Source organism: Manis javanica, chromosome 2, assembly GCF_040802235.1.
Source record: "Manis javanica isolate MJ-LG chromosome 2, MJ_LKY, whole genome shotgun sequence".
NCBI lineage: Eukaryota > Metazoa > Chordata > Mammalia > Pholidota > Manidae > Manis > Manis javanica.
Genome location: NC_133157.1, coordinates 65,889,926 through 65,909,620, shown reverse-complemented (window position 1 = coordinate 65,909,620; position 19,695 = coordinate 65,889,926). Strand labels below are relative to the sequence as shown.

Sequence of the window (19,695 nt, the reverse complement as noted above, 5' to 3'; positions counted from 1 at the left end):
CTTATATTATGTTAACGAATGAGAGACACTTTTTTATGAGTGCCGTTTTTAATTACTTTGGATTGTACCATTTGAACTAGTGTTGGACCTCCACTATAGGAGGCCACATATACATCACTCAATAGCAGAGAAAACAAAATAGTTAATTTTCATGTTTGGCTTTTAAAAGCTACCAAGAGCTCAAGTCCTGCCTTAGGGACTGACCTGAGACTATCCTTTACCCCATTCTCAAACTTCAGCCCCCAAGAAAATAGAATACCACTGTAATTCTCTTCAATATTTGTTTTCTCCCTTTGCTTATAACTAAATAGACACAGTGTATATATTTGTGTGTATGTGTTGATTGCCTCATAATAAAACCTTCTCTTAAGATTAACACTTCAGGTAGTTCAGAAATCTCTTTTGGTTCCTGGTTATTATTTGAATCGCAAGAGGAACAACGTGTTTGGAGGCCCAGTTAACAGTACTTAGGGTCTCCACCCACTTGTGAATGGCAAGACTAGTTTCTGTCACATTTGGAATGCAGTTTCCTCTCTTGTTAGTTTCAGTGTAGAAGGGGTAGGGAAGACTAATTATTAAATGCCAACTTGTATGTAGTGCTAGAACCTAGTCAATAATTCTATCATTATGCTTTGTGTTTACAGTCTGTTCAGTTCTGAAATATATTCAGAACTCAAGAGTTTATGACTTTATGATCAATTGTGTATATTGTAATAGGCTCATTGATGCACAGGTAGTGCTCAATGATGATAAGATGTTCTTTATCATAGCTTCTCCCTTCAGAGAGAGCGTTATTTATATGTGAGAGTGTGGCAACTTCACCTTCTCATGGTTGACCAGAGACCCATGGAAAGATACGTGAGAGTAGATACCTTAATTTTCTGTATCCCTAATGTCCAACTTGCTGACTTTGCATTCAGTAGATGCTCAGCAAATCACTGCTGAAAGAGGGAGTCAGCCATTCCTTTTCCCAGGTTTTTGGATTCTGTCCTGTATGTAATGGTGCTGCTATCAGCCAGGTTTTTCATCATTTGTGACTTTGAATTTCAGGGACATGATAGGTGTAATACTTTGGCTAGACCTGAATTTTTTTCTCTCTGATGATTTCACATAAATGCCATTTCTCCATAGGAACTTCTGCTTACTAGTTATAAGTGCTAATGTCACATTGCTTAAACTATGTTTCAATATACATTCTAAGTACATATTTCCAGTGCCTCTGCTTGAGTAGTTGATATTCTTCATAATAAATTCACATTTATTACTTTAATTAATTCATGTTATTATTTTGAGCAGCCAATCTATGAGAAACACAGAGTGTAACTTATGGGTAGTGGTAAATGTATTTTTTGACTCTTCCAAGTATACTTACTATTGCCTTGTGTTTTAATTTTTTTCTGGAAATACAGATTTCCTGAAATGCCCATAAGAGAAACCAAATTATAGTAGTTAAGAACATGAGCCTGTCTAGGTTTGAATTCCAGATGGGTTAGCTTCTAAATTCCAGCTCCCCAGCTGTGTAACCATGGGCAAATTATTAAATCTGTAGCCTTCCATGTGCTCACCTATAAAATGGGGATAATAAGATTACTTACCTTATAGAGTTCCAGTGAGGATTAAATGACATAACATATGTAATGACCTAGCCAGTTTCTTGGCACTTAATAAGTGCTCACTAATTATTAGTTTATGATAGAAACTTTACAGTACTAATAAGGTTGGGTATGCAAAAACAATGCAGTTTTCTTAATTTTGAATTAAAGTCATTTCAGTCCTGACTCTGAATTCTCTGTGCTGGGTTGTGGTAAGAAGATGAGAGTCCACCTTCTCCTTTGGCATTGGTCTTATATAAGTTTACAGTAGAGTTTTTGGTTTGTGCATAGATGATACCTGTCATTCCCTCTGGCAGAAGTCAAGAACAGTATCCTTTTGCAGGCTCCTGTATAGACTGATCATTGGCCCCCAGAGTCCCTACTAGTCCCTGTAATTTCATTTTGAGAGGCACCCTGTAAGGATGCTCTTCTCTTTAGCTGACCTCCAAGTCCCCAGACAGAACCAAAGAACTTCTCTGCCCTCTGCCGCACCACAGAAGAGCCATGGGGCAGTGGGGTGGTGACTTTGCTCTCTCCTCCTGCAGTATATGCTGTTGCCTTCTCTTCTCCCTGTTTTGGCCCTGCAGGCATATGGCATTCTGTAAGTCACCCACCTTCATGAATCTCAGGCAAGGAGGAGAGCATATGCTTGATCAATTCTAATCCCCTTCAACATGTCACTCATGACACCACACCACCAGGGACAGCAAGGGTGCAGAGGAAACAGGGCAAGCTGAATTTACATTCTCTGGTCTTATTTCCTTTTGCCTCTTCAACAGCACTTTGTTCCTCCTCTTCAACCTGAAGCCCTCAAATGTAGTCTGGGTATGGCTTCAGGTGATGAAAAACCAGTTTTGTTAACAGTTCCTTTGGATCTGTCCTTGTTCATATTGAGGCAGTAAGTCAGGAATCTGGGGTGTTTGGCTGTTGGTCCGTTGTGGGGGCAGAGGTAGAGAATAGTACCTTCTTGCTCTGATGACTCCTAATAGTCTGCCATGCATGAACCCCATAGAGCTGCTGCTATTATTATTATTATTATTCCACAAATCTACTTGATCCAAGTGATTCTTTTATTTCCCTAAGGCAGTGGTTCCTAAGTCTTTGAACTTCATAGACAAGAAAATCTATTTGTTGAATTGGTAACTTTTTGTTTTATCAACTAAAGAATATTATTTTTTGAATTGCCACCTACTTCTATTATTTCTTTTATCCTCTTCCTCTCCCACTGTGGAAGGATAGAATTGAAGAGCAAAAACACATCTTTTTAAAGGGAGTACATTTTAGCTGTATGAAAACTCAGCCAGTTGCCCTTAGTTTGCTTATTTAACTGGAGTCCAGTGAAAATGTCTTTCCGACTAGCAACAGTCAGCCCAGCAGGTTTGGAAATCACTGCCTTGGAGCGTTTCAGCCACCAAGTCTGATTCACTGTGGGCTTAATTCCGTATAAAGTGCTTTCAAGAACCAACACACAGGATAACTCAGGCCAAAGGAAACACTGTGCTTAAATACTCCAGCAGAAGGACTGTTGAGTTTGCCTGAGTTTCTGGAAAATCTCCTTCCTTTGCTACTTCACTGTAGTTGGGTCAACATGGCCTCAGAGAGCTTTTGCAGGAGAAATTATAAAAATTCAGCAAAGACATGTGATCTCATTTTGGATTTCCTCAGGATTCCTCATCAAGATGCAATTAAGTGGGGAAAAATCCTGCGTTGGGGTGTGATTTTAGTTACTCATCGTGTTCTGACTTGACTTTTCCGTGCTGCATTTCTTTTCCTTTCTGTGTCACTGCCTCTGGGTCTGACAGCTCCCCTGAAGACGGCCTCCCTTAGTTGGACACTAAGAATGAAGCACTTGTGGGGTGGAAGGGGAGGGCGGGGTGCACACCTACTGCCTCCTTCATGCTTTTCCCTGAACGTCGTGTGGGAACCTCCTTGTTCTCTTCCTACCCCTCCAGCCTCAGTTTTATGACCCAGTGGAGCCGGTGGACTTTGAGGGGCTTCTGATGACCCACCTGAACAGCCTGGATGAGGAGCTTGTGCAGGAGCTGGGAGACTTCACGGAAGACGACTTGGACGTGGTGTTCACACCAAAGGAATGTCGGACTTTGCAGCCCTCGTTGCCGGAGGAAGGGTAAATCGTTTTCTTAAAATGTAGATGCAATCATGACTGTCATGACTGTTATTGGTAAGGGTGGAGATGCCTTAATTCTGGACTCCTTTTAACAGTAAGCAAAATTTACTCAGATCTATTAAGATCTGTTAACATGGTACCATCACGTGGTACAATCACTTACATGTAGATTGTTTTTGAATCGGTTTGACCAGACAGAGGCTCTGAAAATTTGTGTGGAGACTAAGCCAGTTACAGGGATGCAAGGAGACCAAATAGAATGTCCAAGAAGAGGAGAAGAGTGCAGGCTCTGTAGCCAGACTGCCTAAGTGTCAGCTTCATGACCTTGGGCGGGTCATGTGACCTCACAAAACCTCGATTTCTCCATTTGTAAAAATGTCAAGACTTTTCATAATAATCACTGAAAATACCTCCATGCAGAAGCATTTTAATTGTTTTCACATAAAAGACTGGATCAAATCATAAACACAGTTCAACCCACATTTAATGAGCATCTATGATATGGTGTGTGGGAACTGGCATAAATAGATGAATAAGGCAAATTTCCTTCCTTTGAAAAAAGTTTTGCTGAGTGGAGAAACAATGGGGGAAGCTCTGTGGAGTGAACATATGAACAGCTGCTTAGAGCTTGAGTTTCTACTACAGGTTAGTCTGTGTGCCTATAGGTGTGGACATTATCTCTTGGAATCAAACAATGGAATTATATCTAAATGAGACTCCTGTTATAGCACTTCTTGGAGGTTTAGGATGAACTTTTATTTATATTCATTTTCAAAACAAAATTAAGATTCACATCCTCCTGGACATTCTCAACCTCCTTGTCTTCCCCAAAAAGTCCCAGAAAAGATATCATGAAACACAACTCCTGCCCTCATTATTCTATGACTTCCTAGTTCTATTTTAGATTTTATTTCACTGCAGTTTAAGGTGGTTGGATGGCAGTGACATGGTATTATTATGACCCTTTGCTCTTTGTTTAGATAGTTCTATTCACACATATGCTCAGCTCCAATGTTTTGGAAGTACTTCCTAGAAAGCAACAGCACTGTGATCCTTGGGAAATATTTTTCCCCTATTGTCAGTCCATTTATTCAGGTGTAACTTTAATATAGGTCACATCTGTTGTTTTCACCTGTGACAGAGAATCATTTAATTTTATTTCCCTGTGTAAAATTTATGTGTTATAGTCTTCAAGTGAGTCAGAATCTTGGAAAAACTTGTTTAAAATACATAACAGTAGGTTTAGAGACAGGTGGATTTTTATTTTTTTTAATTTGATAGAGGATGTCATTTTTTGTACTGTCAGTTTTACTGCCTTGTCACCAGAATTTATGGCTAATACTGTCTTTTAAAAGTCATCAGATTTGTTGACTTGACTTAGACATTTTGACTCTACTATTTCAATTGTTGCCAAAAAGGTCTTCTCATAATTATAAGCTTGGGAAGGTATCATCACCGTTATCAGAGTAAACAACAGGTAACTCCTGTTGAACCTTGGGCCTAGCCCAGAACTTTATGTCGAGCTGTGATGGTGTGGTGATTATAAGCCTACACTCCACAGGTGAACTGCCTGGCTTCAAGTTGCTGTTCTACCAAATTGCTGCGTGAATTTGAGCAAAATCTTTGTTATCTCATTCTTCTGCAAAGTGAGAACCATAATAGTGCCTGCCCTATGGTGCTGATTGAGAATTAACTGAATTAATACATGTAAGTGATTACATCAGAGCCCAGTGCATAATAAATGGTATTTAAGTGTCAGCTATTAGATGTAGGTCTTACTATGTGCCAGGAACTTCACACGCTAACTTATTTAATCTTCATCACAGCTCTCTAAGGGAGGCACACAACTATTAATGTCACTTTAAGATGAGGAAACTGAGGCACAGAAGGGTGGATGACCAGCCCAAAGTTACATACCTAATAAGGGATGGGACTGGATTTGGGCGGTTGGGGCCCAGGACCACATCCTTACCTTTATAATATTTCTTAGAGTGCTAACAGCAAGCACACAGGGTGGGTTCTCTTCTTAATCCAATTTTTACAAACAAGAAAATTAGAACTGTAGCACTTACATCTATTTATTTCAAATACAAAAACATTTGGAAAAGCAGCAAAAAAGCTTTAACTCTGTGGGGAATTCAGTTATTTCTGATTTCAAGACCCTGAAGCTCTTGAAGAGTCTCTCATTGACACGCTTCTGTGCATGTATGACAAGGAGCCCCCCAATTGATAATCACCAACCACAGCCCGTGCCTGCTAACTCCTGAAAGCATAAGATACCAGTTCCTCATCATGATTTTCAGAGGGGAAAACAGGCATGTCCTGATCCTGACAGGGTTACACATGAGCAAAAATATGCCCCAAATCGCCCCTGTGAGAAGTTGGTATTTTACACTTTCTTGTTCTGTATGTGATGACAGTGAGCTCTCCCTGTCTTGCGTAGGAATGCCTGCAGGGATGGATATGGCTTAACATGATTTCTTGTAATAAAGAAATCTCACAAAGCACAACGTGCCAACCTGTTTGTCTCATCAAGGTAAAAATGTTATTGCCTCAGGAACACTTCGGACATTGGCAATGAATAAGGCTGCCCCTAGAATTCTCATTTCATGTGTATTTGAAATCATGCTGTTCTCCTTGATTACAACAAGCAATTATTTGTTGTTTTTACCCAGTATTAATATGTTTTTATTAATATGTGTCATTAGGGTTGAACTGGACCCTCATGTTAGAGACTGTGTTCAGACCTATGTTCGGGAGTGGCTAATTGTGAACCAGAAGTAAGTTTTTTTTTTCTCTTCACATATATATTTATTACGTATTGCTGGCGTTTTGTTTTTTTATTAACAGATTTTTTTAAAAGAGCAGTTTTATGTTTACAGAAAAATTAACTAGAAAGTACTAAGAGTTCTCATACACTCCCTGCCCCTGCCTCCCCAGTGTCCCCTAATAGTAATATCTTGGGGCTTTTTATTTTGCTTTTCTCATGTTTTTTCTCCCACAGGTCTCTGAATGACCATCAATACTGATTTGGGGGCTACAAATAAATTTTAGTGAGTAGGCAAATTTGCAAATACAGAATCTGTCAATAATGAGGATTGACGATATCTTGTATTACTCCTCTGCTCAAACACCTTCTAAGATTCCCTACTGCCTACTGTTTCAAATATAAATTCCACCGAAATGCCTTTCAGGGGCTTTAATAATCTGGCCCCACTCTATGTATTAAAACTTATTTTCCTTAACTCCTGAGTCCATTTCCTTTCTTCTGAGCCTGGCTCCTCTTCCTCACTATTCCACCACACAGCCAACTCAGTCCTACCTCCACACCTTTGCTCTTGCTGTTTTCCCTCTGGGTGTGCCCCCACCACCCCTTTTACACCTATCTGCTAAACCCTAGCTATAGATTAAAGGTCAGATAAAATTCCATTTTTCTTTATGTAGCTTTCTTTGGCTGATTTATCCTTTCTGGGATGAAACTTACTTAAGTGTGTTACAGTTGTTATTATTAATGAGCCAATGTTGATACATTATTATTAACCAAAGTCTGTGGTTTACATTAGGATTATTTTTTTGTGTTGTACATTCTACAAGTTTTGACAAATGTAAAATGGCATGTGTCGGTCACTGCAGTATCAAACAGAATAGTTTCAGTGCGCTTAAAAATGCCCTGTGCTCCACCTAGTCATCCCTCCTTGGCAGCCACTTAACTTTTTACTGTTTCCATAATTTGCCTTGTTCCTCCAGTCTTTTCATGGCTGATAGCTCATTTCTCTTTTTTTCTGAATAATATTCTATGGTATGGATTTACATCAATTATCCATTCACCTTTTAAATATAGAAAATAGAGACTTTTTGTTCTGTTTCCATTCTTGGAGGTAACATACATGAATTGAAACGGCCTCAGATTCAAAAATTTTTTGATTTGTGACCAAGAAATAGTTTACTTGTCAGCCTTCCAGTTTTTCAAAAGAGTCCTTCTCTCCTGGGTTAATCAAATGTTCTATGACCTTTGAAATGTTCTGTGACATTTTTCTGAGCTTTTTGTCTCCTTGCCATTGACCTGGACAACACTCTCTCATGGGTAACATCTACACACACTAAAACTGTCAACCTGTGTGTGTATATATATTGGGAAGCTGGTTGGGGAGCACCTGCAGACTGAGGGCATATCAATAGAAAAATATCAGAGAACCTTTGGCCAAAGAGGAATAGTTTGAAATTCTGATATCCTCACCTCTCCTATACTCCAGCAAGGATTACTGTCCTATGGGGTATATGATGAAAGACTTTGGGGTTGGGTTTCATCTGGTTCCTGGAAGTGTGCCATTAAATTTGTGCAGATGTTTTTTGGAGTAATGTCAGTATGCATATTGTTTCCAATAGTTGAGCAAAAGAAAGCATTGCTTATAAAAATTAATTAAGAGAAAGTTAGATGCTAATCCATCATCTGTCCAGCTTTCTAATGGGAATGGAAAACTAAGTTTGCCAGGCAGTCAAATAAGATTATGCTTTGCTGGTAATAAAAAGATTTCAGAACAAGTTGTTCTCAAGCTTTTAAATGTTATAATTAGAGATACTTTCTGGATATTAATGTTCTAAAAATAACTGAGATGAAACAATAAATAGAAAGGTCCATTTTACTACATTGGGTTTTTATACTCTATTTGGGATACTGCACTTTTTCATTCCTCATGGCAATTCCCATTGGAATAATCTTTTTTTTCTCTGCCTTGTATGTACTTAAAAGAAAAAAAGGGACTCTTCTAGAATACTTACTGTAGAAATTTTAGAGATTATAGGGAAACAAAAAGAGAAAACAAAAATCACTCAGTTTCAGCACAGATAACCACCATTAACATTTGATATATATAGCCATTGAATCATGTTTTTTTCTATATATATTTGTATAAAACTAAATCACTTTGTAATACTATTTTGTAGCATGCGGTTTCAATCTTCACATAAATGGTGATTATCTCTCTTTGCTGTTTAATGTTCTTCCTCAACACAGTTTTTCTTGGCTGCATGATATGCTTACACAAAAATTCATTTAACCAATTTTAATAATCAAGTGATTCCATTTTTCAGTGTTGCACCCAAATACAACCATATCCTTATGCACATACATGATTTTTTCCTTCATAATAAATTCCCATAAAAGGGATTTCTATGTCTAAGGGTATACACAAATTTAAGGATTCAGGAATAACACATGTATCAAAAAGATTATTAACAATATATGCTTGAATTCTCAAGAAGATTGGATGTTATCTTTTAATAAATTTCCAATTGTATTTGTAAAAAGGCTCTTATTTGCTTTTTTCTTTGATGATAAGATCAGGCATGCTTTTTCCATGTCTTTGTTGGACATTTGCAATTTTTTCTTGGTGTTCTGCTTATTCACATTTGTACATCTCTATTAATATGTTTGTCTGGTCCTGTTTATCTTTAGGACTTTTTATTTGTTAAGGATATTAACCCTTTGTCCATCACATATTATAAATTCCTTATCCAGGATGTTCTTTATCTTTTAAAATTGCTTGTAATTTTTTAACATTCATAATTATTTATGTAACCAAATCAGTATTCATAGTTTTCCTTAGGATTTCTATTTTTGCTATCATGCTTACAATGTAATTCAAAAACCTAATATTATTTACTAGGAAGTTTGGATTAAAGTGTTAATCCAGACCAGTAGCCACTTCTTGTTCTCTTCCCTTATGTGTCTCCATTTGTTTTTATCTCTTCTATAGGAACAATGATTATCCATAAAGTTATTCCTCAAGTTTTTATGTCTTTCTTTTGTAAAACAAAGCAATACCTGTTTCAGCTTTGTTTGGCAACCTCTTGGTAATGGAGATTGCCAGTGGCCACATTCTCTGCACACTTTGTACTGGACCGGTTCTTTTCCCAGAAACTGACTGATGGACAGGTGTGAACTCTGAAACTCATTGTCAGATGCTGGTGAGCTTTGATTGGTGTTTTACTGAGGAAGCATAATTTTCTACCCCACTGTTTGATTCTTTGGTACTTTGAATCTGGTACTGTGAACAGGAACACCACAATTACTGGCATACACTCCTGTAGAGACCATTCTGCCCCTATATGCATCTATAATATTCTATTTGTGGGAAGAAGCCAATAAAGTATTGCCAGACGCCCTTCCTTTCCCAGCCCTTATACATTTTAGCTCTGTCGCTGTTTCTGTATCGTTGCAGAATGATAATACAAAGAGAAAGACAAGGAAGGCGACAGCTCTAGTAGTGGTGCATATGAGGGACCCAGCTGGAACCTGTGAGTGGCTTCATACATAAGCCACTACAATGAAGAAGGAGCCTTCAGATTTCTGACTAGTATAGACATTGCCTGTTCAGGGACTGGCTAGAAGGAAAGTGCAAAGTGCCTTCCTTTGAGGTCTTCTTTGGGAGGACAAAATATGGTATATCCTTCCCTTTCCAGCTCCACCTGATCTATTCTGTCAAGATTCAGGCATTAAGTTATCTGTTAGTTTCCATTTTTCTGTGTCTTCACAGGCGGTTTACTGGAAAGTGGCAGGAGGATGCAATAGGGATTGCTGGCCAGTTGTTAATTAGTGATTAATTAGCCCTCCACTGAATTTGTTATTTTATGTGCCAAACAATGCATGCTTGTTCTGAAAGAAATCAAGAAACATACAAGTGTATTAAGTAAAAAAACAGTCTCTTACCTCATTACTCACTTGCTCCCTTTCTCTTCAACCCACTCTTAACTGTATAGCGGTCACTGTGTAAACCCCCAGATCGTCTTCCATGCCCTCACAGATGTAGATGTGGGTATTTATATTTTTGCACAAATATTATTTATGCAAATACACATATGTAAATATGTATATATATATATGTAAATATGTAACCTGTAAGTACATAATATAATTTTTTCAATAATATCTTTAACATATTTCTATTTCAGAGATCCATCCCTTTCTGCCTGGTATTCCAGGGGTAAAGAAGTGTATTCTAAGTTACTGAATCTTTCTGTAGACATTGCATTTGTCTCTGTTTCTCACAATTTTAAATAATAACACAATTAACATCTATGGACATTTGCCTCTACACACATGTATGAATATTTCTGAGGGTAGAAGGGAACCACTGCACATGGCACATTCCAATAAGTACTGCCATCCTCCTCCAGAAAAGCTGTGCTGGTTCTCTTATTACCATCTGGACATGAAACTGTCCTTTCCTCCCTTATCCTTGCTGATGCTGGATGTTATTAAATAAAATAGAATTTAGATTCCTCTACCTTTATATTTGCTATTTTAAGGAAGCTATTATATCTACTTTCTGAATATTATTTCCTATCACTGAGTTTTCTTCCTTTTTCTGTCCTAAAATCCCAGTGAAATTATATTTTCTATAGAATCTAATTCCTACTCTTAGATATTTACCCAGGTGAAATGAAAACTTATGTTCACATGTGTTCTGTATGCAAAAATTTACTACAGTTTTATTTGTAATTTCCAAAAATTAGAAATAATCCATATTGCACACAATTGCATAATGGATAAACCAATGCTGGTACATCCATACAATGGAATACTACTCAGCAATAAAATGGAATAAATTACTGATACATGCAACAATGTGGATGAATCTCAGTTGTGTTATGCTAAGTGAAAGAAGCCAGACTAAAAAGATCACTGCACAGTTCCATTGATATGATATTCTGAAAGAGGCAAAGCTGAAGGGACAGAAAACAGATCAGTGGTTGCCAGGGTCTGGGGTGGGGAAAAGAGTTGACTGCAAAAGGTCATGGGAGAATTTTGGGGTTTGCTGTAACTGTTCTGTGTCTTGATTATAGTGGTTATACATTATATGCATTTGTCAAAACTCACAGAACTGTGATCTAAAAAGGATAAATTCTAATTGTACTCTAAAGTCAATGGATAGAAGTCTATGATAGTGCATGGCATTAAGTAATCACCCACTAAGTGTAAGGTACTTTGCTGTAGTTTATTAGATTATTTTACAGAATGGTCGTTTCCCTGGAACAGGAGTAAATGGATTCAAGTCCTGACCTCACCACTTACTAGCTGTGTGACCTAAGGCAAATTACATTATTTCTTTGTACCTCAATTTCTTCATCAGGAAAACAGGAATTAGAATAGTACCTACCTCATAAGTTTTATTATATGCAATAAATTAGTTAACATATGTAAATACTGAAAAGATTCCTTGGCATATGTCAATAATTCAATAAATATTAGCTACTACTTATTATGTATTAAACAACGTTACAGAATATGGCTCAGTTGTTTCTGCTCAATTGACAATAATTTAAATGAGACCAATTAGTAAATTATATGCAAAACAAAAAGGGACAACTCAGTGTTGTTGAAGACTTTTTTTAATTTAATGATCCAGAGTATATTTCACATCATAGGCGCTATAATTTATATATTTATGGCATAAATATACTATTTGGAAAATCATAAGACTTACTCTAAGGCTTATTTAGTTACAGTTCAACCTATCCAAAATACTCCTTTCAAGTAAAATAAGGTCTTCTGAAGAATTCAGAAAAAGTGCTTATACTAGCATGTCACAGGAATGAACCAGAAACTGTCCCATATATTTTAATGCACCATGGGGGAAAAAACTATTTCCTCTGGAGGACCATACTTAATGAGGCCACTTTACCTTCTGTGCACATGTCTTTGTCATCCACAACCATGCAGTCAAATACTGATTTAGTTAGCTCTTTTATTCCTCAATTATCTCCTTGCCGATATTATATTTCTCTATATCTAGGGATAGTCTTTTATGTCCTTGCTATTTGTGATAATGGCTTTGAATCCCACTTATGGGGCAGGGGAGTGGAGTAATGACCACTTGTGTTCCCTCCCACTCTCATAATTCTATAGGGCATTTGCCACTCAAGTTCTATAATTGAGACTTTTAAATCAGACAAATAGTGCTGCCAAGCAAGGATAGAGGAAACTTTCAGATTTTCTTTTTAATTCAGTAGGAAAGATTAAACTATACAGAAACACAAAGCATATGATCTCCTTTTGGGGGAAATATATTTTCCTACTTGAAATGTTTGCTTGTGTTACTTAGACTGAAAGATGCCTTGAATAAATTCTAGTCTATCTTTCAAGTCGATAGCACCAAGTTTGGGGTCCCAAACTGAAGATAATAGTGCTTTTCTCTTCATGACTTTTGAAAATGACCGCTGATCTAATGAATAGAATGGTGCCAGGGTTGCATGTTTATCTCATCTCATTTCCATATGTTTGATGATTTTGTATGGACTGATGTTTACTGATATCCTTTGAGTCATATTAAATATTTCATGCATTATCTCCTCTGTCATTTTCTCTGAAGGAACTAAAGAGTGATTAACTTAAGAATGTGTTTGATGTCTTGGTGGAGAGTTGAACTCTTAAGTAATTAAACTTGTTTACATGCTATTTATTCTTGGTGTATTATCCACAGTGACAGTGAAACATTTCATGAGTGTTATGAGCAGCATCATAAAAGCTCTTGGGCTTTGTCTTTCATCCTGGGTGATTAAGGTAATTCTGAAGGAAGGTCGTGCTCAAGGAGAGCTGGGATATCAAGGAATGGGGTATTATCTGTTTTATTACTCCATATTTTACTCCCAGTGAACTGGTAAACAATTAAAATTCAAACACATCAGTGCATATAATTCCGTTACTCCCAAAACATCATAAAAATGTCTCCCTGATCAATAATTGCTTATTATGACATGCATTTGTTGTTCTGGCTGTCAAGGTGCTTAGCTATTTACTTTCTAAAAGTATGGAAAGCAAACAAGGATCATTAGCCTATGCATTACAAAGAGCAGCCCAGCGATGGAAATCTCTGAGCTGCTCTTGACCAGTTAGGCACAGATTCCTCATCTTTACATATCCACACCCTCTAAGGCCCAAGTCAAAGGCCAGGGCTTTCATGAAGCCTCCTCTGACCTGGTCAGAAGTAATTGCTCCTTTCTCTGAATTTTCAAAGCATGTTGTTTGTATTTCTCTTAGACACTTTTGTCATACTCTACATTACAATCTAATTACTTGTCTAGATTTTTATCTCCTGCCAAATATGTGATCTTTCTCACTAGACTTCACTGAAGACAAGGACTCCTTTAGAGCCAGGATTCTTGTTTATTCCTCTTAGTGTCCTTTAGGAGATACTCTATAAACATTTGTTGAAAGTTAACAAGCAAATATCCATATCATGTTCCTCTAAGACAAGCATTCTGAGAACTATCAGACCTGACACCATCTTTCTGTGTAACAAATATTTTATAATGACACCTTTAACCCATAATTTTCTCATTTTTAGAAGTCAATAAAATGTCCCAACTTTACATAAAGGAGAAATAAAAGAAACATTATATATAAAATAACATGTGTATAAATGTGCTTGGATGCAACTACACCAGAGAACATAATGAAATAGCTGTTTGTATATATGGGAAGAATCAGTGTGGATGTAACACCTAGAAAAGAAAGTGCAGCAGGTATGTTTTATAGGTCAATCAAATACCACACCCAGCATCGCTGTTAGTAATGGGAGTTTCCAAAACAGGGGAAAACTCTTGGTAGAACTCTAATCAGCACAAAGTTTAATTTCTCCTACGTTTATATGGTAGTTATTTTCCTGGAAAATTCAGTGCAAAAGTACCTGGCATTTATTTGTAAAATGGGCTAGGGGCTTGGCTCAGATATTTACAAACTGATTTTTCACCTCCATGAATATCTGACAGGACATCTGGTGGTTGTGTTGGATGCTGAATTTGGGATGATCCTTCATTGTGTGTGGTGCCCTAAGCATTACAGGGTGTGAGATGCAGTCGCACACTCCAGTCAGGGAGACAGTCAAAATGGAAACATTAATTAGCCTCACTGAGAATTATTGCTACATCAGAAAATTGGAATCCCCAAATCCAATCTAAGCCATTGTTTTAGCAGCACTCTTGGGAGAAGAAATCCACAGACTTACTGGAAGGGGTGGAATGGAACAAGTTTTATCAGGACAACAGCCTCACTCAGGTGTGTGTTTGAGGAGAATTCTACAAGTGGAATCCTAAAGTAAGCACTTTTCAGACTTCTACTTTTTAATAAGAAAGTAAAGTTCCCATATAAAAATAATATAGTTCACAGACTTTAAATTCCACATAGCCATAAAATAAAGGTATCTAGGTTTATAATGCAGGTATTGGTATTGCAGCTAATGGTATCGTCATCAATGCTAATGATAATAGCTATCATTTATTCAGCTAGTATGTGATTGTCTTAACTGAGATTGCCTAGAAGCTGAACCTGAGGAAGGGACTCAGGTGCATATGAATTTTAGGAGTGTGCTCTTTAACAAAGGCCTATTAGGGAATGAGGGACGCAACATAGGGACACAGAAGGAGTCAACTAAGGATGAGGGCTCAGATAAATCATAGCTTGATACACAGGTACTCTGGAGGAATCACACTGCAAAGTTGTCCCACTGTCCACTTTGAGGCAAGGAATGGGACTATACCAGGTAGGCATTGGTTGCCACTACCAAAACAGAGTGGGAGTTTGGGAGGCTGGGAGGTAGAGTGAGTCACTCAGATGTCTCTAGGCACAATAGTTTCTACACTTACAGCAACTACAGAATGGATGCATGGGTTGGTGAATGGGACTCACCAAAAGTCTTTATTACAATGCCGTATACCTAACATATTACTGTCCTTTTATTTTGAAATGATCTCAAGTTTACAGAAAACTTGCTAGTACAAAGTCCTCTTCCCCTGAACTATTGTGAAGTTGCTGACTTAATTCTCCAGTGCCCCTGAATACTTTAGTGTGTAATTTCTACAAACAAGGACATTCTCCATCATAATTAGTATACAACCATCACATTTAGGAAATTAACACTGATACATTATTAACCTCTAATTCTCAGACCCCATTCAGCTTTCACTAAATGTCTTAAGAATGCCCTTTAAAGCAAAAGGATCTAGTTCAAACTTATGCGTTGCACTTAGATGTCACATGTCTTCAGCATTATTTACTCTGGAACAGTTCCTCTGTTTCCTTGACTTTTATGGCCATATGATTACAGCCCAGTAAATTTTTAGAAAGTCCTTCCATTTGAGTTTGATTTTTATTAATGCCCCATTCCTCATCAGGCTTTCAGTTCATTTATTTGTATCAATCTGTAGTCATAATTTCCTATTTTATTCAGTATGTTTAATCCACTCCTAGCTTTTATTTTAATACTCAAATTATCCCCAATTTGACCAGTGTGAATCCCTTCACCTGGCTCTTATATCTTTTTTATATGTCCCTAGCAGTAATGGATCATCTCCTTGCTTTCTGCCACAAGATAGTGTCTTACATTTTTCTTTCCTCACCCTGAAATCAGCCATTTCTCCAAGAAGCTCTCATTCCTTTTAGTAGAAAATGGTACTTAAAATTCAAGATGTAGGTGTTGGGTGTGATAATTGCTTTAAGGTGTTGAGCCACCCATGTCTTCACAGTGTGTGTGTGTGCACGTGCGCGTGCATTCAATGCTGTGAGTTCATGTTGATACATACAATCCCAATCTGACATCACAGTATTCATTCTAGTTTTCTTCCTCTCTATATTTTTAACTCTCAGATAGTGATATATCCGACTCCTGTTCTTCATATGTTTACTTACGTCATTAATCTCTCTTTATGTAACCATTGCCAACACACTCCCCCATCCCCACATGGTTGCCTCCCTCCTCATATTCTACTCTGACACCCTGCACTAGGCTTGCTCTTCCTATGTGGATGTCATCTTCAGCCTGTGCTGATACTTAGTGCCAGACCACCTCACCACAGGGACACCCTTGTCACCTTGCCTGGACTCTGACACCTCGTGGCAATCTTCTCCTCTGGGTGCATGCTCTTCTCATTCTACTTAGGATTTCTTCTCTGCTATCATATGCCAGGCTGCTCCAGGCTTGAATGTTCTGCTCATATCACATGAGTCTGATTCTGTTTTTGCCAGGCAGCCCTTTTTAATGGATGCCTTCCTCACCCGGTTTGACTGTCAACTTCCCATTCTGGGCCTCCTGAGCTACTTGCCACCCTGAGGCATGGAGGGCTACTTTGTTCTGATAGTTTTAGTGCCAAATTATACAGGACGTTATTTGGGTAAATTCCAAGGAGTGGGATTCAAGGTGTGGGAAGGGGAAGAGTGAAAAGTGGAAGAGGCACACCTGTGCCACACACTTTTCTAGTCCTCACAACAGGCCTTCAAAATGAGCAATGTTGTTCTGTTTCACACTTGAGGAAGCTGTGGCTCAGAGATTGTCATTTGGTCTAAGGTCTCAGAGGCAGTGCATAAGGAGTCAGCAACTGAACCCACGTCCTGGACTCTAGAGCCAAATTCTCTTTCCTCCACCAATATTAACCGTAAAGAGAAACCTCTCAAAAAGTTTGGTCTTTGAGTTGTCCCTAGTTGTGAAAAGGAATGCAGTTCTCTTGAGAAGCAAGAGGTTGTGTTCATTTCAGTGGAACAGTTTGCCGACCACTTGGTCTACTTCCCCATCTCTCTCTTGTCTACAAATAGGCACAATAGGAACATGGCTTTACTTGGCTTGGTTGCCTGGGTCAGGTAATGAGGCTGGGACTCTGGTAGCTGGTGGCACTCAGCCAGCAATCTCACTACCTACCCAATGGTGATTTCTGCTTTCTGTGGCTGGTACATCAGAAATGAGTCATCTTTAGATGCTTGCTAATCCTTGTCCTCTTTTCCCCAACCCTGTTTACCCTTGCTGCCTTGAGGAAGCTTTGCAGCTTTCTGAGATTTGAAAATGAGGAAGTAGATGCTAAATCTAGAATGAGGAAGGGAAGGAAAGTTTGCTTTGATTCCAAACACAGAGCCATGGGATATGTTAGTCTTAATGCTTTCCACCCCCCAAATCCTGGGAGCTGGTGCATATATAGGATGAGGGTGTACTTACTGTGACATGAACTTTTAACTTTTAATTCTGTAACTCATTTTTTAAAATGCCCATTTGTTAGTGTCTTTGGGGTCCACATAAATAACTCCAGAAAATATTCTAATGAAATGGAAGACACAATAGAAAGAAAGCATTCATTTGCATAAAATTAAAAAAATAAACAATACTCAAATAGATTTTACTTCTCCAAGATTTAGGCATTTTGGAGGAAAAAATCTTATTTGAATATATTCAGATATAGTGTATGAACTTTTTTTTATTAAGGTATGATTGATATACACTCTTATGAAGGTTTCACATGAAAAAACAATGTGGTTACAACATTTACCCATATTATCAAGTCCCCACCAAAACCCAATGCAGTCACTGTCCATCAGTGCAGCAAGATGCCACAGATTCACCATGTTTTGCCTTCTCTGTGCTACACTGTCCTCCCTGTGATCCCCCACACCATGTGTACTTAACATAATACCCCTCAATCCCCTTCTCCCTCCCTCCCCACCCGCCTTCCCACACCCCTCCCCTTTGGTAACCACTAGTTCATTCTTGGAGTCTCTGAGTCTGCTGCTATTTTGTTCCTTCAGTTTTGCATCATTGTTGTACTCCACAAATGAGGGAAATTATTTGGCATTTGTCTTTCTCCACCTGGCTTATTTCACTGAGCATAATGTCCTCCAGCTCTATCCATGTTGTTGCAAATAGTAGGATTTGTTTCTTTCTTATGGCCAAATAGTATTCCATTGTGTATATGTATCACATCTTCTTTATCCATTCATCTACCGATGGACACTTAGGTTGCTTCCATATCTTGGCTCTTGTAAATAGTGCTGTGATAAACACAGGGGTGCATAGGTCTTTTTGAATCTGAGAAGTTGTATTCTTTGGGTATATTCCAAGGAGTGGGATTCCCGGGTCAAATGGTATTTCTATTTTTAGTTTTTTGAGGAACCTCCATATTGCTTTCCACAGTGGTTGAACTAGCTTACATTCCCACCAGTGGTGTAGGAGGGTTCCCCTTTCTCCTCATCCTCGCCAGCATTTGTTGTTCTTAGTCTTTTCAATGCTGGCCATCCTTACTGGTTATGAGGTGATATCTCATTGTGGTTTTAATTTGCATTTCCCTGATGACTAGTGATGTGGAGCATCTTTTCATGTGTCTGTTGGCCATTTGAATTTCTTCTTTGGAGAACTGTCTCTTCATATCCTCTGTCCATTTGTTAATCAGATTATTTGCTTTTTGGGTGTTGAGGTGTTTAAGTTCTTTATATATTTTGGATGTTAACCTCTTGTTGGATATGTCATTTACAAATATATTCTCCCATACTATAGGATGCCTTTTTGTTCTGTTGATGGTGTCCCTTGCCGTACAGAAACTTTTTAGTTTGATGTAGTCCCATGAGTTCATTTTTGCTTTTGTTTCCCTTGCTCGAAGAGATGCGTTCAGGAAGAAGTTGCTCATGCTTATATTCAGGAGATGTTTGCCTATGTTGTCTTCTAAGAGTTTTATGGTTTCATGACTTACATTCAAGTCTTTAATCCATTTCAAGTTTACTTTTGTGTATGGGGTTAAACAATAATCCAGTTTCATTCTCTTGCATGTAGCTGTCCAGTTTTGCCAACACCAGCTGTCGAAGAGGCTGTCATTTCCCCATTGTATATCTATGGCTCCTTTATTGTATATTAATTGACCATATATAGTTGGGTTTATTAGTGTATGAACTTTTTATCATAAAATCTTAAAGCCACAGGAAATATCGTTGAATTCACCTTATGTCCATATCTCACCTCGGAAGAACCAAGGTTGTGAGAAAAGTAACTTGAGGATAATGGAGGCAGGTGCATACCTGTAATTGTGTGTGTGTGTGTGTGTGTGTGTATGTTATTCACTTGTAAGTAAACCCTCTTGGAAGTTGGTGCCTTTAATGAGACAAGAAATAAAGTTAAAGCAGATATAGTTCTGGTGGCCAAGGCACATAAGGCCTTAAGCCAAACTACT

General features: G+C 38.1%; 1 protein-coding gene across 6 annotated transcripts in view; it reads left to right on the top strand.

The window, feature by feature from the left end:
• Positions 1-19,695, top strand: part of DOCK8 (dedicator of cytokinesis 8) — a 223,181-nt gene that overhangs the window by 65,598 nt on the left and 137,888 nt on the right. For all 6 annotated transcript variants that reach the window (XM_073228617.1, XM_036991205.2, XM_073228616.1 and 3 more), the window contains 2 exons: positions 3,545-3,720; positions 6,429-6,500. In XM_073228617.1, coding sequence (XP_073084718.1) covers positions 3,545-3,720; positions 6,429-6,500 — 248 coding nt within the window. The remainder of the gene's footprint in view (positions 1-3,544; positions 3,721-6,428; positions 6,501-19,695) is intronic.